The sequence below is a fragment of the Ambystoma mexicanum genome, chromosome 4p (genome assembly GCF_040938575.1).
Source record: "Ambystoma mexicanum isolate Mex_15411 chromosome 4p, UKY_AmexF1_1, whole genome shotgun sequence".
In the NCBI taxonomy this organism is placed as follows: domain Eukaryota; kingdom Metazoa; phylum Chordata; class Amphibia; order Caudata; family Ambystomatidae; genus Ambystoma; species Ambystoma mexicanum.
Window position 1 is genome coordinate 983,514,514 of NC_090927.1, and position 22,452 is coordinate 983,536,965.

The 22,452-nt window shown below is 47.2% G+C and overlaps 1 protein-coding gene across 1 annotated transcript in view; it reads left to right on the forward strand.

Annotated features, from left to right (window-relative positions):
• Positions 1-22,452, forward strand: part of SEC63 (SEC63 homolog, protein translocation regulator) — a 1,285,673-nt gene that overhangs the window by 1,132,170 nt on the left and 131,051 nt on the right. The window contains exon 19 of the mRNA XM_069606555.1: positions 18,982-19,080. Within this exon, the coding sequence (XP_069462656.1) occupies positions 18,982-19,080 (99 nt within the window). The remainder of the gene's footprint in view (positions 1-18,981; positions 19,081-22,452) is intronic.

Below are 22,452 nucleotides of genomic sequence, written 5' to 3' on the forward strand. Positions count from 1 at the left end.
GGAGCGGGGGCATACCCCCCTTCGGAGGTAGGCTCCACACAGTCGGCGAAAACATCACGCCGCGCTACGTCGTCGGAACCACCGGCGAAGAAATCTCGACCGACGGAAAAAGAGTCGTCTGGAAGTCACTCAACTAGAGACTCCTCGTCAAAGAAATCATCTTCATCAAAAAAGCATGAAAAGGAAAGGAAATCCTCCTCGGGCGATCATCATAGATCGACCACGAGTCGAGTAAAAGCAAGCAAAGTGTGGAAAAGGCGGGACCGCCAAAACCACCTGCTAAGTCACCGTCGTCGACGGCGGTCCAGTCATCGCCCTCCACCCTGCCACTTCCGCAGGTGGCATCCACCGTCCCGTCGACGGGGGTCCTACAGGAGGCCTGGAGGCCTGAAGTTTTTGATCCGATCCCCCCGGATGCTTTACTACAAGAACAGGCTGTGTTGCTGTCCTCGGAGGACGAGAACGAGAGAATAGCTGGCCCAGCAGACCTAGGGCTACGAGTGGCTGACAAGTCGTCGACGAGGGGATCCGTTATACCGGCATCTGCCCCTCTTCTCAATCCTCAATCTGTTTTGTCGTTGGAAATTCTGTCCACGCTTCAGTCTTTGTTACAGTCGTTGGACCAGAGACTACCTCAGGCAAACCTGCCACAGTCACCCGTCGACGAGCCGGGCCCGTCCCGTCAACCGACGCACCTACGCACGCCAATCTCAGCACTGGCACAAGAGGAAGGTGAGCTGCCAGATTCGGAGTCTGACAGGGGAGCCATGTCGGATATCTCATCATCCCCCTCCAGGGATCCAACCTGGGAGTCAGAGGCGGAGTTGGAAACCCCTAGAAGCCCAGCTCACCCGTCCCCTCCGGACGACATTGCGTCATTCCATTCTATGATGGAGAGGGCATGCAAAGAATTTGGTTTGTCCCAGGAAGAACAGAAAAAGGACTGTTTTTTGTTCGACCACATGGGTAAGAGAAGGAGGTCGGTGTTCTCGATACCAATACTAGTGTGTGTGGAAGGAGGGGTTGCAGACAATGTGTCACCCGTTTTCAGAGCCGGCAGTGGGAGCGACCACAGTAAAGGCCGCAAACTCTCTGGCAATTGTAGCCAGATACGATAGGGAGATGTGGCACAGGCTAGCTCCGTTGCTTGATCATCTTCCCGAAGAGCATAGGAAGGCAGCGATGTTACTTGTCCGAGAGGGTGAGGAAGCCTCAAATCACGCAATAAACATTGCGGTGGACCTCGCTGAGTCAGGCTTCAAGCAAGTCAATAATGGGGTCGTATTACGTCGACAGTCATGGCTTAAGTGTACCTACTTCAGGCCAGAAGTACAATACAACGTTTTGGATATGCCCTTTGAGGGAGACCTTCTTTTCGGTGAAAAGGTGGACGAAGCCCTAAAGGGAATGAAAGAGGACTCGGACACGGCACGTTCATTGGGTACCCTCCAGAGTGGCAGAAGCTACAAGTCTTTTCGTCCCTTTAGAGGGGCTTCAGGTAATTCAAGATTCTCTGCGTCTGGAGACAGATCCTTTGGCAGATCGGCTTACCCCTCCCAGGGATACAGACGTGCCTCCCAAACGGCAAACCGTCGCCGGAACTTCCAGACTTCCAGAAAAAGACCATCATATCCATCGTCGTCGAGAGACGAGCAAAATAAAGATCAGCAGTGACATACAACACACCGTTCTGGGGGGAAGAGTTTCAGCATATGTCGACGAATGGGAACGAATAACGACGGATCAATGGGTGCTGGATACTATAAGAAACGGACACTCTCTACAATTCAAACACAGCCCTCCGCGAATTCCACCTGCGTTCACCACTCATTCCCATCTGAAGATACTGCAACAAGAGGTAACACTCATGTTAGCAAAGGGCGTGATAGAATTAGTTCCAACATCACAGAGAGGTCAAGGAGTCTACTCAAGATATTTCGTCGTAAAAAAGCCGAACGGCAAATGGCGTCCCATTTTAGACTTACGCGATCTCAACAAGTCTTTAAAGAGCCTAAAATTCAAGATGATCACTCTGCAGGAAGTGATCCGCGCCGTTCAAGAGGGAGATTTTCTAGCGTCCCTGGATTTACAGGACGCGTATTTCCATATTCCAATGTGTCGGAAACACAGGAAATTCCTAAGATTTGTAATAGGGCGGACTCACTACCAATTCATGGTTCTTCCTTTTGGGCTCAAGACCGCCCCCAGAACGTTCACGAAATGCCTGGCTCCAGTAGCGGCCTGGCTAAGGAAGCAAGGCCACCATGTATACACATACCTCGACGACTGGCTGGTAAGGGGATCCTCCCCAGCGTCGACCAACACAAGTTTACAAGCCACCATGCAGCTTCTACAACAGCTGGGATTCGCCATAAACTTCGAAAAATCCTCTGCGGCCATCGAGAACGCTGGTATTCCTGGGGGCACAGTTCGAGACCCAGTTCGGGCTAGTGAAACCTTCTCTCGACAGAACCTCAAGACTCAATCAACAAGCGTGCCGACTACGGCGAAACACCAAGATCTCAGTGAGAAAATTTGTTTCGGTCCTAGGGGCCATGGCATCTTGCATCCATCTGGTGAAAAACTGACGCCTATTCATGAGGCCAGTCCAAGAATTCCTCGCGGACCGATGGACGCAGGCTCAAGGATCGTGGTCAGACAGGATAACCATCGACGACGACAAGCTGCTTCGGACCCTTCAGTGGTGGCAGAGTTTCCACAATCTGAACAACGGTGTACCCCTACAGGAGCCAGAGTTTCAGCGAACCATAGTCACGGATGCGTCCCTAACCGGATGGGGAGCTCACATGGGGGCTCTCCAAACGCAAGGTCGCTGGTCTCCAACGGAGTCACTCCTACACTTAAACGTGTTAGAGCTCAGAGCAGTACGATGGGCCTTGAAGGCATTCCTACCACACATCAAGGGTTCGCGAGTACGAATACTGACCGACAATACAACGGCCATGTTTTATCTGAGGAAACAAGGAGGGACGCGATCAAGAACTCTTTCCGTAGAAGCCCAGAAAACATGGCATTGGGCATCAAAGCACGAAATTTCCATCGTGGCTCATCACCTCCCAGGAGTGAGGAACTGCCAAGCAGACTCCCTCAGCAGAAGTATGGCCCAGATACACGAGTGGGAAATGGACACAGTTCACCTGATGAAAGTGTTCGAGAAATGGGGTCACCCCCCTCTGGACGCCTTCGCGACCAAAGACAACAAGAAATGCGAGCAATTCGCAAGCAGATGGCCTCAAGAGGGTTCCATGGGGGAGGCATTCTCCTTCCCATGGATGGACATGTTCCTCTATGCTTTTCCCCCGTTCCCCCTCATACGGAGGACAATACAGTGGATACGCAGATACAATTGCCGGGTAATTCTAGTGACACCATACTGGCCAAGGCAACCGTGGTTCTCCGACCTGCTTCACCTGTCGCTGGAACATCCCATAGCGTTTCCGAAAGTCCCGAACCTACTATCCCGGGACAAAGGCACGACCTTACACCCTGGCTCCTGACTTTTTGGAGTTCGGTGCTTTAGACATTTCGGAGGATTGTCAAAAAATTCTGCAGGCGGCTAGAGCCCCTTCTACAAACAAATCTTACTCCTATAAGTGGCGGAGGTTCCGTGAATGGTGTAGAGGACAACAGGGCCTACAACCGTTGTTGGTGACGCCGGAACAAGTTCTACCTTACCTGCTCCTCTTGGCGGAGAGGGGATTATCCTTCACATCGATAAAGGTGCACCTGGCGGCCATCTCGAGGTTCACAAGGAAGAGGCAGTCGTCTCCTCTATTTAGCGACAGACTTGTAAAACACTTCATGAGGGGTTTATTTCGAGCTTTTCCCCCGGTAAAACGTTTCCCCCCGACTTGGAGTCTCAACACAGTGTTGGCAGGCTTAATGAAACCGCCTTTTGAGCCTATGGCCACGTTCGACATAAAATTCATTTCGTGGAAGTTGGCATTCTTGATTGCTATCACATCAGCTAGAAGAATCTCGGAACTGCAAGCGCTGGTCGTAGACCCGCCATACCTAAGATTCTTTAAGGACAAAGTAGTCCTGGCAACTAATCCTATGTTCGTCCCAAAAGTTCCGACGGTGTATCACAAACACTCGTCCATTGTTCTCCCTACTTTCTTCGCCACACCATCATCGGCAGCAGAAAAAGCTCTTCATACCCTGGACGTTAAGAGGGCTCTGAAATTTTACCTACATCGTACACAGGAACTCAGGTCTACTCGACAACTGTTCGTCGCATATGGTCCGTCGACGAGAGGAAAAGCAATCTCTAAACAAGGATTGGCTCGATGGGTCTCATCGACGATTGCGTTTTGTCACTCTAAGGCCGGAAGGCCACTGCAAGGACATCCTAGAGCCCATTCTACAAGATCGATGTCCTCCTCAACAGCTTTATGGGCAGGAATTCCGCTGACAGACATATGCCAAGCTGCGGCATGGTCAGTGCCCCACACGTTTACCCGCCACTACTGCCTTGCCAGGCAGCATGCGGACGAGGTGCAGATGGGAAGAGCTGTCCTGCGCCATCTGTTTCAGTAAGGTAAGCTCCACGCTGTGGAGAATCTGTTGTCTACCTTTTTAATGACAGTATACTTTGTGGGTAAGGTTATATGAGTTAACTTATTCCTACGGTGCATATGCATTGTGTAGTATGGTGAGGGTATATTACATTACATTCTCACCGCCGTCTCGAGTGTTACTGCTATACAATCTATTCTAAGCATGTGAATCCATGAAAGATCCAATGCTGGAGAAGGGAATAGTTTTTTACCTATAACTCCATTTCTCCAGCATTGGTATCTTTCATGGATTCACATGCGCCCGCCAACCTCCCCGGAATGTAATGTATTTGATTGATAAGTTTAACCCTTCCTACTTTGGAGGGGCCGAAATCTGAAGGGGAGCCGCGGGGGCGGGCCTCTTATACTGGGACGGCCTACGGAGCATGCGTAGGCGGGTCCTAAAAGGACGTAGATAGGACACAAAAGTGTCGGAAGTTTTCCTATTGGAAAAGGCTATATATGTGTACCGAGGGGTCCCAGTCTGACGACGGGGAATATTCTAAGCATGTGAATCCATGAAAGATACCAATGCTGGAGAAATGGAGTTACAGGTAAGAAACTATTACCTTATATCTTTCACACAATTCCTCTAAAAAACATAAAAAAACCAATAGATGCGTTCATTGTTGGCAAGTTAACGCAAAAAAGTGAGCTAAAATTCACAATTATTGCTGTTGCTTTTACAAATGCAGTTGTAATTCATATGCATTGAGTGGTTACGTGGTGTTAGTAACAGTGAATGTGTCCACATCGAATTTGCAACAAGACATGGAGTGACAGCGTCTACACTCTAGTGTGTTTCTGGGGCAGGGAACAGCACTGTTGCAGTCTAATTCTCATCAGTGGTGTTCCAGGACCCATCTTCAGGACGCGGCTGGTTTAGAATAAGGTTGATTGCACTGTCTGCATGGCACCTATCAGTGTTGTGACCTGGGAACAAAATAAAATAGGGCAAGTATAAGAATTTTCATAAAAAAGACCAGCGGGGTGGTAACATACATGTTGTGAATGGCAGAGTAGGGATCCTACTAACCTTGTATCAATTTCTTTGGGTGTAGAGGGCGAGATGATTGCACTTGTCAATCTATTCTGGCAGCTGATTTAGACCATCGGGGATGCTCTGTACTATAAACAAAAATATATTGGGAATCAATCATTTTTTGGCAAATGCCTAATTATCATTTACATATGTATTGAAAAGGTGTAGATTTTTACCATCTTTTGTTTGAAGTTGGTCGTGCCAAAGATGAAGGTACAGTTTGCAACGTTGCGGACCTGGGACTGCCCCCTATAATGCACCAGGAAATCTATTGGGAACAAGATAAAAACTGTCTTGGTACCAAAATTCCCATTATAGCCAATACTTTCTGTGTACCCTCACTACCTGGATATTCATAGCGTGCAACACTTACTTGGAAGCTCGTGTGCTGGATAAAGGCAAAGTGCAGCCACAGGACTTCACGTATCGGATACGCACGCAGACGTTTCCGTACGGAATCATACGGCCAACTAATGGTTAAATACCTTAGCGCCGGGGTGATTCCGGAAGGTTTGCAAGTAAAAAATATTCCCAGTGTTTTCTTAGATAATCCAAAATTAATGGGTAATTTTAGTGGGGTAGCAAACAAATGCTCTCGGGACTGGGTAATATTGGTTATCGAGATCGCAGAGGAAGAATCGACGAAACAAAAAGAAGTCGTTGACATTAGAAAAGAAAATTCAGGGTGAATCAATAATTCCAGAAACCAAAATACTCCTAGAGAAAATTGAGGAGGAAATGAACACATTTAAATCTTTCACCTTGGAAAAAAAGATCTGGAAGCTGAAGGACATCTTTAATTATAAAGAGGAATCCACCTATCCATATCTAAATTCCAGATTTTTCCAACAACAAAATTCAAATCAAAACGCTGGAAGGGGTCCTTCGTATAACAAAGGTCGCAGTAACAAATATGTTACTTTTTCTAACTTGTCCAACAGTAGTGATTCTGATTCCTCAGCAGCACAACCCTCCACAAGTAGAGGAGGCCAGACACAGAGAGGTGCACATCCCCAGTTTTTTCAAGGACAAGGGAAACGAGGGAAGAACAGTGGGGCAACCGCACAATGCCAACCCGGCAGTGGCAACCTCTGCAGACCAATTGGTAATGCCTGTCTTTAACCGTAGTTCACACCTCCTTAGTGATACAGAAAGGAGTGTGTTGAGCAAGGGGCTATCATTTGTTCCCACTAAGATAGCGGATCATTTTACCACTGAAATGGAAATGAGAAACATTTTTAGATTAATAAGGCTCAAATATTTTTTCCGTAATCCAAAGGATGGAACACGGCAAAAGGACAGTGCAACGGGATTAAAACTACCTTCTTCCTTCACATCGACGTCAACCATGTCGTCTCCGGATGTCTTGACGTTTGAAAATAAAATATTAAGAGAATTACAATACCTTTTTTAAGAATAAAAACCAACAACAAGACAACTTGACAAAGCCAGAACGAAGGTCTTTAAAAGATCTGGAAAGTAACACCTCATTCGTGGTAAAACCTGCAGACAAGTGAGGGGGTATTGTTCTATGGGATACAAATGCATACAACATCGAAGTAGAAAAACAATTGGGTGACCAACAATGTTATCGTAAATTACCAGGCAACCCAACCACAGAATTGACGGAGGAAATAGCGAGCCTTATGAATCATATGACCAGAAGTGGATCTGCAAAGATGAATTTGCTTTTTTGACCAGACCGAATCCAACCACTCCGGCATTTTACATACTGTCTAAAATACATAAAAATTTGGATAGTTCCCCTGGTCGACCTATTGTGTCAGCAATTGGCTCATTGTTGGAGCCGTTATCCATCTATGCAAACTCCTTCTTAAGACTTTTTGTTGCAAATGTGCAATCATACATCCAAGATGCAACAGCTGCGATTCACACCATTTCAAACTTACATCACAGATCGAATGACCTCTTGGTCATCCTCGATGCTGAATAGTTATACACTAACATTCCCCAAGAACACTGCATAGAAGTGTTACTCCAGTACCTTGAAAGAAGAGTAGACCATTCGGTTCCCTCCAACTTTATCACTGAATGCATTAGATTGGCACTCACAAAGAACTTCTTTTTGTGCAATAACATCTTTTATCAACAAAGGCATGGCACATCGACGGGGGCTACATTTGCACCGGACTTGGCCAATCTTTACATGGATCACTATGAGATAAATATCATCTATGCGGATACTAATTCCTTCCACGACCAGATTACGTCGTGGCATCGTTATATTGACAATATTTTTATGCTATGGAATGGTAGCCAAGAAGATCTGGAAAGGTTTCTTACATGGCTCAATAGACAAACACCAACTATCAAATTTACAATGACTTCCAATAGTGAAAGCATTGCATTTCTTGATTTAAAAATCTTCAAAAAGAACCAACAAAGGCTGGGTACTATACTGTACAAAAAACCCACGGATAAGAATACACTACTGCTATACATCAGCTTTCATCCACAAAGCCTTTGGGAAAATCTACCCTTTGGGTAATTTCTCAGAATCTGACATAATTGCAGTGAGATCGAAGATTTTAAAAATAACGGCCAGGAACTATGTAACAAACTGCAGCATAGACAATATCCCCGTAAAATAATCAGAAGATCCATGAAACGACCATGAAATGCAAATTGCGACATCATTCTAAAAAAAAAAATTAAACCTAAAGAAGAGAGAATTACATGCATCTCATCCTTCTCTCCGCTAAGCAATGACCTGAGAAGGATTATACTAAAAAAATGGAAAACTGTCCAAACAGAAGGCTTTAAACCCAATTGCCCAAGATTTACATTCAAAAGGATGCCTAATCTTCGGGATAAATTGGTTCACACCTACCCAATGAATAAAACTGAGACACCGATGCAGGCAACACTGCGGGGGTTACCTCCCACACTTTGCATGTGAGCAATGTTCGGTTTGCCATCTTACTAAGAACATAAAACAAATTGACCTAAATGGTCTTTTGTGGAAATAGGTCTTTTTCGCGCTGCCTCACCAAGTGGGTAATATATGGTATTCAGTGCCCGTGTGGGCTCATATATGTGGGCAAAACAATTAGACCTGTGAAATTATGAATAGGTGAACATCGTTCAGCAATTCGAAACGGAACACCTGACAAGCCCCTTGTTGCCCACTACCTAGAGGCAAAACACACCTGCGAAGATATGTTCTGGTTTGTAATTCAGACCACGAAAATGCATCCAGGAGGCGGCAATAGAGATCTGTCCTTAAAGAAATTAGAGCAGAAATGGATTTATGATCTTAAAACTGCCCAATCTGGACTGAACATTGCTGTGGAATTAAACCTTTTTGTTCATTAAAACCTAACTGTCCATCCTGACACTTCTTAAGTGTCTAACAACTGGGATAGGCTCCACCATCTGGACCACCACTGTACAGTCATGCATGGAACCAAATATGCAGGGATATATACCCATCGACGATATATACTATATGTACAATGCAAATGTATTAGACAAGGACATCTGACATTTCCAGTCAGACTCTCCCTTCGCATTTATGACTCCCTAGATGTAGCCAGGTGTCCACGGTGCGCTATATTTCACATTGGTAGGAAATATTGCTAGAGATGAGTCAGATACACTGTAAAAACATTTGGGTCTATAAATACAAGACTCTAAAACATGGACCTGATTTGAAAATATCTACTTCAAGCCGTTTGTTTATGTGCAGCACACCATTCGACGGTCGCGCGCCTGCTCCATAAGTGATCACACACTTCAGTAGCAGTCCGGTCCTCGCTGTCTGTTAGTTGGCAGGCAGAAAGAATATGACGGCAGCGCGGCCATGGCCCGATGCTTATGCCGTATTCCTCGTCTACCAACACGAGACTTCTGCAAGTCCTGTGGGAGGAGGTAAGCCATTAATCTTTTACCTTCGCTGTCCCAGATATATCAGAAGCACAGTTTGGAATAGTGCCATCCTTTAATTGGCATACTCTCCTTAAACAAACACAGGGTGAATACTCAAAGTGAAACGTCTGCAAACGTCCTCGTGCGTATCTGATACGTGAAGTCCTGTGGCTGCACTTTGCCTTTATCCAGCACACGAGCTTCCAAGTAAGTGTTGCACGCTATGAATATCCAGGTAGTGAGGGTGCACAGAAAGTATTGGCTATAATGGGAATTTTGGTACCAAGACAGTTTTTATCTTGTTCCCAATAGATTTCCTGGTGCATTATAGGACACGCAGTCCCAGGTCCGCCACGTTGGAAACTATCCTTCATCTTTGGCACGACCAACTTTAAACAAAAGACGGTAAAAATCTACACCTTTTCAATACATATGTAAATGATAATTAGGCATTTGCCAAAAAATGATTGATTCCCAATATATATTTGTTTATAGTACGGAGCATCCCAGATGGCTAAATCAGCTGTCAGACTAGATTGACAAGTGCAATCGTCTCGCCCTCTACACCCAAAGAAATTGATACAAGGTTAGTAGGATCCCTACTCTGCCATTTACAACATGTATGTTACCACCCAGCTGGTCTTTTTTATGAAAATTCTTATACTCGCCCTATTTTATTTTGTTCCCAGTTCACAACACTGACACATAGGTGCCATGCAGACAGTGTAATCGACCTTATTCTGATTTCAGTTGCGTCCTGAAACACCACTGATGAGAATTAGACTGCAACAGTGCTGTTCCCTGCCCCAGAAACACACTAGAGTGTAGACGCTGTCACTCCATGTCTTGTTGCAAATTCGATGTGGACACATTCACTGTTACTAACACCACGTAACCACTCAATGCAAATGAATTACAACTGCAGTTGTGAAAGCAACAGCAATAAGTGTGAATTTGAGCTCACTTTTTTGTGTTAACTTGCCAACAATGAACACATCTATTGTTTTTTAGTTTTTTAGAGTAATTCTGTGAAAGATATAAGATTAAAATATGTTGATTTTGATACAATGACCTTGGTGGAACATGTAAATTGATGGTATTAGCTATTCAAGTCGGAGTAGTGTCTTCTACAACCACAGTGTGGTAGAGGTGGGTAGCTAGTGGGGAATGTACTCTGGTTCTATATGTTCACTCCTCTCACACCACAGCCCCCTTAACAAAAAATTGAGGAAAAACCTTTGCTCAAACCATTTTTCTACCCCCTCTTGAGATGAGCCTGGCTGCTCAACACACTACCAAAACTGTGTAGTACAAGCTTATACCAAAGGTTGGGTTGCCTATACATGTAGTCATAGTTGTTTGTAGTGTTCCCAGAGGGTACTGCATTCAAACTTTGCCTAACAGTCGGCCTCACTTCGGCTCGCAGAGTCAGCAAAATCCAGGCGCTAGTCGCCTCAGAGCCCTATACTACTTTTCACAGGGATAAGGTAGTCCTGCGGACTCACCCAGCATTCCTACCAAAGGTGCTTTCCAGCTCAACGAAGAGTGTGCTGCCTATGTTTTTTGCTGAGCTGAACCTAAGGATGAGGCTCAGAGTTCTGCACTGCCTCGATGTCAGGCGTGCCTTAAAATTCTACAAGTCGGACACACTGTGGTCGCCTTTGCCGGATCAAGACTCTGGTATCGGGCATCCAAGGCCTCTATAGCCCAGTGGATGGTCTCAGCCATCAAGGAAGCATACGAGGGACAGCATAAGCAACTACCGGCCAACAGGCACGCCCACGCGGCCGGAGCCAAGCCACCGGCCATCGCATTCCAGCGGCATGTCCCCTGGCAAGTCATAAGCAGGCGGTCACATGGGCCTCCCCTTCGGCTTTCTGCAAGCATTACTGTTTGGACGCCGGCTCTAGATCAGACGCGGCTTTCGGACAGGTGGTTCTTTGAAACCTGTTTGTTTAAGGAGGGTCTCCTCTCCACCCTCGGGCTACACTTAATTGTAATCGCCCATGCAGTATGGAGGAAAGGGGACGGGATGTAAAAGTAATTATAAGTTACTCACCGTAGTGATTAACATATTCTTAGTCCTTAGTCCCCTTTCCTCCATACGTCCCACCATCCTCCCCCCCTAATAAAATTGGTGTCATTAGGCAAGGTTAATCCATTGTCGACGCGTCTATGGTGACTGAGGTGTGGCGCTGGAGGGCGGAGTCAGGGCAGCTCATGCTCCCAGGGCTGCATCCCTGCGCCCATCTAAATTTAACGGGGAAGGTTTTTTCCTGGTGAAAAAGGTTCCGTCTCCTGTTCCTAGGAAGGGTTGCCCATGCAGTATGCAGGAAAGGGGACTAGCGACTAAGAGTACATTAGTTACTACAGTGAGTAACTTATAATATATACACTGCCCAGGGCGACCCCTGTAGTGCTGTGGGCGCCAACCCAATAGTCTAGCTGAGGCGCACTGTGCGTCTCCCTGGTGACTGAAAAAGCTTCTGAAGTTATCTGGAGCAGGGGAAACTAGATCCAAGAAGGATTCTGGCGAAAGCAATAATTAATCAGAAAAAACAGAGCAAAGCAAGTAATTATTTTTCTTCTATTACTCTAAAGATCTGACAATTAAGTGGTTGCGGTAGCCGAAGCATAGCATTCAAGACAAAACATGGACATTTTTGAGAGAATTACAACCGGGTTAATGCCGGCTGTCAAAGATGTCAAATAACATTGTGAGACTGCATAGTTCAGTAAAAATATCAAGTTTAAAAGTGACTTGATGAAGGGAGAAATAACATATGAAGCACCATTCCACATGTTTGATTTTAAAGTAAGCATCCAGGATATTCCCAACCAGGAGACTGAAACTCTACAATGTTACTGAGAGTTGGTGATAGTCTGTAAAAACTATTTTTGTATATATATTTCTGAGGCTTGTGGAATCTGCTTAGATCACATGCTGTGCATAGGCCGACATCTAGTGGAAGCTGCGGAGTATTACAGTTTGTTTTTCGAAAGTCGAAAATGGGCGTCGACACAGGCGTGCCAGTAATACTATCCCTAGTGTGACGTCCACTGTACCCAAGATCCCTCACGCGTGTAGGATCCTCAGATTGTTTTTTTCCGCCATACTGGTCGGAAGCATCTTGCGGAGTTCCCTGGCCTTAGCCATACTTTTGCTGTTATTATAATTATAATTCTTATTCATTCCCTTCCCCACCCCAACGTCGACCCTCAACCTCGACGACGGCTGGAGAAGTCATCGACCGTCGACTGCTGCACGACGGATCTGGGCCTCGGAAGGCCGCTGGCCTCGGCCCGGGCCTAGTAGGCCGCTGGCCTCGGCCCTTACAAGTAGGGAGAGTGGGGGGTGGTACATACTCTTCACTCTTGATATATAGTTACATTTTATATATTCCTACACTTAGCAGCCCGCTGCCTTAAGGTGCGTATGGAGGGTACCCCTTTTCAATTCTGCCCCAAGTGCAATCGCAAATACCCTTGGGTCGACAGGCACGCCACGTGCAATCTCTGCTTGCCGAGGGATCACCCCGAAGCGAACTGCAGAGCGTGTAGTAGGTTTAAACCTAAGACACTTAAGGACCGTTCGACAAAGCGTTGGGCCCACCACGCCAGGCAGGAGGCCATGGCAGCGGAGGGCGCCTTCAGCGATGGCAGCGACGCCGTACTTTCGGACGGCGAGGGCATTATGGCGTCGAAAGACAGCCGGCGAGCGCAGGTCCCCGACCTCGGAAGGTCGTCCGGCAGGGCGGCTATGGGGAAGACCCCCGGCGACGCAAGCGCTACACACCTAACACACACTAAACACACTAAGACCAACCGGACCTCGACGACGTCGACTTCCCGGAAAGAGGCACAAAAAGAACGGTCCGACTCGGTGTCCTCTGGGCGCTCTCGATCGAGATCACCTCACGACGCAAGGCAATCATCCACTCTTGCCAAGAGTGCCTCGCTACACACATTAACGGAAGTTCGATCGTCGGGAGACGAAGACGACTTCCACCCCCAGGCCGCGCTCCAAGATACCGAGACCGCGGTTAACACCAGTGAGGCCCCACGCCCGAAGCACACAGATACCTCTCCAGACCCTCGGCGCCAGGCGTCGAAAGTCTCTGGGGCCTCCAAGGGACAGGGAAAACATTTTTCCACACACGGGGAGGGGGGGAAACAGCGGAAAGCACAGCCTTCCACCCCTGTAAAGCCATCCTCTCACCCTAGGCAGACAAGTAAACACAAGTCTACCCTTGAAAAGTCCCATAAATCATCACCTGCTAAAGTAATACCCTGTTCCAGGGAATGGTCCAGTGAAGACATAGACAGGGTTATGTCTAGGATGTCTTCCTTGGCTGATTTTTATGATAAGAACCCAGAACACTTTCTTTCATATAACCCTCAAGGGGCCACACCCTCAGGCTCCTCTGATCCTATCCCGCTAAGTAAAAAGCCCCGGGTCGAAAGACCTGAACCCTTCGAGGTTCAGCCTTACTCCACTCCATATTCTACTCCACTCCCCAGTTACCAGGGACAAGTTTTCCCTGAAGAGGACCAGGAGTTTGAAATTATGGAAGAACAAACCGGGACAGATTACTTTGCAGAGGATGAGGACCTGGAGGAGGGAGAAGATGAGCAGGAAATTTACAGAGTAGATTCCCCAGTACAAAGCGAAGCCCCAGTTACTGACTCTCCAGTTGATAACCAGCCCCTCCTCAACGAGGTTCTCGCTCGAGCAGCGGAACACTTCCACATCGACACCCACGGTGTACAGGAGGAAAGGGACTTCGCGGAGGAGTTTGTAGGAGAGAGAAGACCGGTCGCTCAGACCATCCCTATCCTCAAATCCATCCAACGAAGAATAGATCCTTCCCTGGTGAATCCTAATCTCACCAGAGCTGTCAACCCCAGAATTGAAAAGATTTTCCGGGCAGCCCAGTCTGACCCTCTGTATATAAGGGGACATCTTAAACCAGATTCCCTAGTGGTGACCAACACTAGAAAAAGGGCTGGCACGCCCTTATCTTCATCAGAAGCTCCTCCCGACAAGGAGAGCAAAAAACTTTACGGCTTTGGCAGAAAGGTAGCCTCAACGTCCGCCTACCAAGCAAGGATTGCGAATTCCACCACCCTGTTGGCTAGTTACAATTGCCATCAATGGGAAGAAGTCGCGGCGCTCATTGCCTCTGCTCCAGAACCGTTAAAGGGCCAGCTGGCTCGGATCTCGGCAGAGGGGAGAGCCGTGTCTGGTTGCATTTTAAAAGCAACTTTCGACGCCGCTGACAACGCAGGGAGATTGATAGCAGAAGGTACTGTTATCAAGAGACATGCGTGGTTACGGCAGTCGGGATTCAAGACAGAAACCCAGGCTTCTTTAATAGACAAGCCAGTGGAACCCGACCTATTGTTTGGGAAAGCGGTCGAAGACGCACTTAAAAATGCCAAAGATGAATATGAGACTCTCAAATCCCTTGGCCAGCTTACCAACAAACCCCCTAACCAGAGGGGGAACAATAATTTTCGTCGCCCACGCGGCCAAAATTCACAAAGAGGCAACTATGCCCAGGGACAAGGTACACAATGGAATAACAACCAGCAGTCTACCCAGAGTTACGGCAGGGGTAACAAGAGAGGTCGTGGAAGAGGCAGAGGCAGCCCCAACAAGGGAGGTGGCACGCCTCCACCAAAACAGTGACGCTCAGTTCAGGGTCCCTTGCCACGCAACCCCAGTAGGGGGACGCATTTCCACCTTCACCCAGGCTTGGGAAGGGATCACCTCAGACAGATGGGTGCTGTCAACAGTATCCGCAGGATATTGTATAGAACTACTGCAGCGTCCCCGGAATCATCCTCCACGACAAAGAGTGCACTCCCTAGAGCATCAAAGGATCCTTCTCGAGGAGATCGCCATTCTGCTAGAAAAGGACGCGATAGAACTCGTCCCAGGACACCAGGTAAACAAGGGTATCTATTCAACTTACTTCCTTGTGCCAAAGAAAGATTTGACAATGCGCCCAGTATTGGACTTACGGCCTGCCAACAAGTATGTCAAGCCCCAAAAATTCCGTATGACCACGCTACAAGAGGTAATCCCCCTCCTAAAAAAGGGGGATTACATGGCAACCTTGGATATGAAAGATGCTTATTTTCATATTTCCATGCTCCCAGCGCACAGAAAGTACTTGCGCTTCAAGGTGGACAGTCGCCACTACCAATTCAAGGTACTGCCCTTCGGGATAGCTTCAGCACCAAGGGTATTCACCAAGGTACTGGCGGTGGTGGCTGCACACCTACGCAGGGAAGCAATCCCGGTGTACCCTTATCTGGACGACTGGCTCATAACGGGGGAAACCCCAGAAATTTGCAGGTCAAACATTCAGAGGACTATCGACCTCCTCCACGAATTAGGCTTCTCCATCAACGAGAAAAAGTCAAGTCTGGTGCCAAGCACCTCAAAACAGTTTCTAGGAGCTATCCTAGATACTCAGAAAGGATTGACCTTCCCTTCGGAAGAGAGAATTCGGAATATACTTCTGCAAATTCCGCATTATCAGTCAGGTCAACAGATAACAGTACGCAAAGCTATGCGGTTACTGGGCATGATGGCGTCATGCATTTACCTGGTCCCCCACGCGCGTCTGCGCATGCGTCCCATGCAGGAATGGTTGGCGAAACAGTGGTCTCAGGCAAGTGGTCATTGGGACGATCTAGTGGTCGTTTCGCCAACACTCGTACAGAGCCTACACTGGTGGACAAGAGAGGATCTCGCAAAGGGGAAACCCTTTTACGATCCCGAAGTACAAGCCGTGGTGACTACAGATGCATGCCTGACTGGGTGGGGAGCTCACCATCTCCACCACACAGCTCAGGGTCTCTGGTCTCACTCAGTAGCCAAGAACCACATCAATCTGCTAGAGCTTCTGGCAGTATTCCGAGCGCTAAGGGCGTTCGAGCCCCATTTTCTGAACTTGTCGGTGCAGATCAGGACGGACAGCACGACAGCCATGTTCTATCTGAACAAGCAAGGGGGGACTCGTTCGCCAAATCTGTCCAAGCTTGCCCAGAAAATATGGATATGGGCACTCAGACGGAACATTTTCCTGTCATCGCAACATGTTCCAGGGGAGCTCAATTCCATAGCGGATGCTCTAAGCAGAGACTCCCTCCCAGAAGAACACGAATGGGTCCTTCACAGAGACGTAGTAGAAGATCTCTTCTCTCAGTGGGGTTTCCCCACTATAGACCTATTCGCCACAAGCGAAAACAAACAATGCCCAGGATTTGCATCCAGGTTCCCCCAGCCGGACTCCCAAGGGAATGCCCTGTGGATGAACTGGTCAGGGATGTTTGCGTACGCTTTTCCACCAACTCCTCTCATCAGGAAGGTGGTGTACAAGATGAACAAGGAATCGATGACGCTCATCCTAGTTGCTCCCATGTGGGCGAGACAACCATGGTTTCCACACCTACGCAGGATGGCGGTGTGCGAACCCATCAGACTCCCAGCCTGGTACAACCTACTGTCCCAGCAACAGGGTCAAACAGTGCATCAGGAACCCAACTCTATGAACCTAGCAGCATGGCTCCTGAAGTCATAGAGTTTGGACATCTCAAATTACCACAGAGGTGTATGGACATTCTAAAGGAGTCCAGGAAACCAAATACAAGGCACTGTTACTTTGACAAGTGGAAGAGATTCGTTATCTGGTGCCAGAATAAACAAATCAACCCGGTTGATTGCACTCCTTCCAACGTTGTGACATACATGCTCCACCTGCTGGATGCAGGGTTGGTTTTTAACTCGCTGAAAGTACACCTGGCAGCCCTCTCGGCTTACACCACATCCCATAACAAGGTCTCGTGGTGGAAAGTACCAGTGGTTAAAGCCTTCATGGAAGGAGTAAAGAGACTTCACCCTCCTATTTCGAACCCACCGCCAGGATGGGACCTCAACGTGGTGCTAGCTAAGCTCATGGGACCCCCATTCGAACCCATGCATAAAAGTAGTCTCAAACACCTGACTTATAAAACGGCCTTCTTAGTAGCCATTACCTCCATAAGAAGGGTCAGTGAAATTCAGGCTCTGTCAGTGCAGGATCCTTTCTTTACTATCCACAAGGACAAACTGGTTTTACGCACACACCCTAGGTTCTCACCTAAATTCATATCCAAGTTCCATGTAAACCAGTCCATCGAGCTTCCGGCTTTCTTCCAGAACCCGCAAAGCTCGGCTGAGGTGAAACTACACACCCTAGATGTGCGTAGGGCGGTCCTATACTATGTAAATAAAACCAGACCGCTAAGGAAAACAGATCAACTGTTTGTCTCCGTAGCTACAGGCAGAGAGGGGGATCGCGTCTCTAAGGGCGCTATCTCGAAGTGGATTATCAACTGTATACAGCTGTGTTACTCTCTTTCTGAAAAGACTCTGCCTTTTACGCCAAGGGCCCACTCTACTAGAGGCATTGGTGCCACTCTGGCTTTCATTGCAAATGTTCCCCTCGACACCATTTGCAAAGCGGCTACTTGGAGCTCTATTCACACTTTTACTCAGCATTACTGCATTGACACTCATTCCAAGACAGATACACAAGTGGGACAAGCGGTTCTAAGACACCTGTTTGCTCATGACCCTTCTCACATCCCACCTCCTTCTTCTGGTACTGCTCGCTAATCTATGCACAGAATGTGATCTAAGCAGATTCCACAAGCCTCAGAAGGGATACATTACTCACCGTAATCGTATTTCTGATGCTTGTATCTGCTTAGATTCACATGCGACCCACCCTTCCTCCCCTCCGAGAGAAGGCGCATGGTTGCTTGTAGTCTTACCTTTCTGTCTATCTGCTTGGATTATCTGTACTCACGCTACTCCTCATGCTTCCTCATGTCAGAAAAAATACAATCTGAGGATCCTACACGCGTGAGGGATCTTGGGTACAGTGGACGTCACACTAGGGATAGTATTACTGGCACGCCTGTGTCGACGCCCATTTTCGACTTTCGAAAAACAAACTGTAATACTCCGCAGCTTCCACTAGATGTCGGCCTATGCACAGCATGTGAATCTAAGCAGATACAAGCATCAGAAATACGATTACGGTGAGTAATGTATCCCATATAATCTTAGAGACTCCATTTTTATGACGTGTCACCACATCTCATCTCCTATGTGGTAGAGAAAGGCACATAAAGGGGTTTAAGGTCATGTGAGTTGTTGGCACCTTTCTTGACATTTGTTGTTTCAAATGCTGTACCTAGAGCAAATGATATTATGGTATGCATAATTAATGCCAGATTAGTACTTGTTTTGCAATTTTGATGAAGTGCTGTTAATTTGAAAACTTCTGGTAATTTAAAACATAGTTTATAATAGTACACTATATTTAAAGGAGTTTTGCTGGCACATTTTATATGTGTCTTGTTACAAACATTATTTAAATGTCGCTCTCAATTGCCTTGTTCATTCTACAGGAAAAGCAAGAGTGGTGGTGGATATACATTGCTGACAGGAAGGATCAGACACTTATTTCTATGCCATTTCATGTGTGTACGCTGAGAGATGAGGAAGAGGTATTTTCGCATAACTCCCTTTTATGAATCACTGCTCCCTTATGTGCCATTTTGTTAATGCTTACATTTTTTTATGTTTCTGTATGTGCCCATCAACCTGGTATCTTTGTTATTCCAGATACATGGTTTCAGTTTACTGACATTTTTCATTGTGGGTTGGCAACTGAAACCTCTTTGTTTTTTTTAATGTACGGTTAACCAGTTTTAATAATCAACAAAATACCATTCTGTAAATATCAAAAATAAAGTAGGCATTCATGAATTAGCAAAAGTTTTTTTTTTTTCAAAGCATGCTGTTGGATAAAACCGTATTCAGTAAAATTACTGTTTTTGCAGCTTGTGAATGAATTGTATCAGTAAGCATTGCATAGTCAGTCTAGTGTGTGAACCAGAGTATTACACTTTGATTACGATTTGTTAGACGTTGAGAGCGTTGTATCAGTGATGGGATTCATGTATAACTTGTATGTGCTACCTACACCGCCATTAGTCAATGCTTTCCTTGGATAGTTTTGATTCGGCAACAGAGAAGAGAAGCTGTCAAGAAATTATTGAAAAAAAACATAAGGAATGACGGTAAAGGTTTTTTTTCAATTTTGCATCTCCCATGTTGGTGTTCTGTGTCGACGGAAAATAAAACTCTACGTTTTGGCCTACTTCTGTTCACAGATTCCCATGGTTAGAAAAGCACACATTTTGGGACTGTGGTCTTCCACGGGACTGTGAGGATTGTAGGAAAAGTTACCCTAAATCAAAGTGCAAGTGCAGGGCGGCATATGCAATATAGGCCGGTACGTCAGATTCCTCGAGGAGCCAGAGGGCCCAACGAGGGTGCCGGAACAACTAGAGGCCAAAATAGTGTCCAGGGCTGAAGCCAAGTTCTAAGGGACAGTCAATTAGAACTCACAAAGGACAGGTTTTAGAGCAAGGCCATTAGTTAAAGATGACTGGTCCCACAAATTGCTTCAGAGTGCTGCTGGGAAACCTACTCCTAATGCCCTGAATTTTCCCAAAATCAAGGGGGGAAAACAAAGTATTAAGCACCACAAACTTGTCAAAAGGTAAAAATAGTGCTCAGCTGACAATAGACCAAAAACTGACTTGTGCACCACAGGCCCAAAAATAAGCCCCCAAATCGGTAAAGACTTCCCGACAAAACCATTGGGGCAGGCACTGCCAATGTTACTAATTGCAAGTGCACCAGTCACACAACTTCCTCCTTGGTATAATACTGCTTGGTAACACATGCAAGGCATGTAAATCTAAAAGGTTTTACATACTACAAAAGAAAAATGTAGCTTACTTGTAATTGTATTTTGCAGCGCTTTACACTGCTTTTTCACAACTTTTTTCTAGAAGTAATATTTTGCGGATGAAAGAATATATATTCTATTATTCTATGGGAAAGCCAGCGTTACCATAACCATTTTTTTATTTATATATATTTCTGAGGCTTGTGGAATCTGCTTAGATCACATGCTGTGCATAGGCCGACATCTGGTGGAAGCTGCGGAGTATTAGTTTTTTTTTTCGAAACTCGAAAATGGGCGTGGACACAGGGCATGCCAGTAATACTATCCCTAGTGTGACGTCCACTGTACCCAAGATCTCTCACGCGTCTAGGATCCTCGGATTGTTTTTTTCCGCCATACTGGTCGGAAGCATTTTGCGGAGTCCCCTGGCCTTAGCCATACTTTTGCTAAAATATTGATTAATTTACATCCTTTCCCCATCCCAACGTCGAACTTTGACACTCGACGCCGGCTTGGAGAAGAATTCGACCGTCGGCTGCTGCACGACGGATTTGGGCCTCGGAAGGCCTCTGGCCTTGGAAGGCCTCTGGCCTCGGCCCTGCAAGTAGGGAGAGTGGGGGCTTGGACATACTCTACACTCTTGGTATATAGGTACACCTTATACATTTCCTACACTTACCAGCCCGCTGCCTCAAGGTGCGTATGGAGGGTACCCCTTTTCAATTCTGCCCCAAGTGCAATTGCAAATACCCTTGGGTCGACAAGCACGCCACGTGCAATCTCTGCTTGCCGAGGGACCACCCCGAGGCGAACTGTAGAGCTTGTAGTAGGTTTAAACCTAAGACACTTAAGGACCGTTCGACGAAGCGTTGGGCCCACCATGCCAGGCAGGCGGCCATGGCAGCGGAGGGCGCCTTCAGCGATGGCAGCGACGCCGTGCTTTCGGACGGCGAGGGCATTACGGCATCGAAAGACAGCCGAGCGCAGGTCCCCGACCTCGGAAGGTCGTCCGACAGGGCGGCTATGGGGAAGACCCCCGGCGACACTAGCGCTTCACACACCACTCACACAAAACACACGAAGTCCAACCGAGACTCGACGACGTCGAGTTCTCGGAAAGAGGAACATGCAGAACGGTGTCCTCTGGGCGTTCTCGATCGAGATCGCAGCATGACTCCAGGTAATCATCCACTCTTGCCAAGAGTGCCTTGCTCCCTAAGCTAACAGAAGTTCGATCGTCGGAGAACGAAGACGACTTCCACCCCCAGGCCGCTCTCCAGGAGTCGGAGCCCGCAGACAAGATCAGCGCGGCCCCACGTTCGAAGGACAGGGATTCTACCCCCGATCCTCAACGCCAGGCGTCGAAAACCTCCGGAGCCACAAGGGACAGGGAAAACACTTTTCCACTCACGGGGAGGGGAGAAAACAGCAGAAGAAGCAGCCACTGCACTCTTCCACACCTGTGAAACACTCCACTCCTCCTAAACAGACAAACAAGACCAAGTCTGCTGCTATTTCTAAAACCAGCAAATCTACTCAAGATAAATCCCCGAGACTTGGTGAGAGAGTCATTCCCAGTTCCAAAAAATGGTCGAGTGAAGACATAGATAGGGTCATGTCAAGGATGTCTTCTTTGGCTGACTTTTACGATAAAAATCCAGACCATTTCCTTTCGTATGATCCACAAGGGGCAACACCCTCAGGCTCTAACAATCCTATCCCCCCGAGTAAGAAGCCCTGGTTTGAGACACCGATTAGGTCTACAGACCCCTTCGAGGTACAACCATACTCGCGACCATACTCACTGTATCAAGGAGAGGCTTCCTTTGGTGAGGACCAAGAATTTGGTATGGTAGAAGAGCAAACCGGGACGGGCTACTATGGGGATGATGATGAGGACCAGGAAGAGGAAGACCCTGAAACCTACAGAGTAGATTCCCCGGTAGAGAAGGAAGCCCCGGTTACCGACTCCCCTGTCGATAACCAACCCCTCCTGAACGAGGTTCTCGCACGAGCAGCAGAACATTTCCATATTGACACCCACGGTGTCCAGGAAGAGAGGGACTTCGCCGAGGAGTTAGTGGGAGAAAGGAGGCCTGTTGCCCAGACCATCCCTATC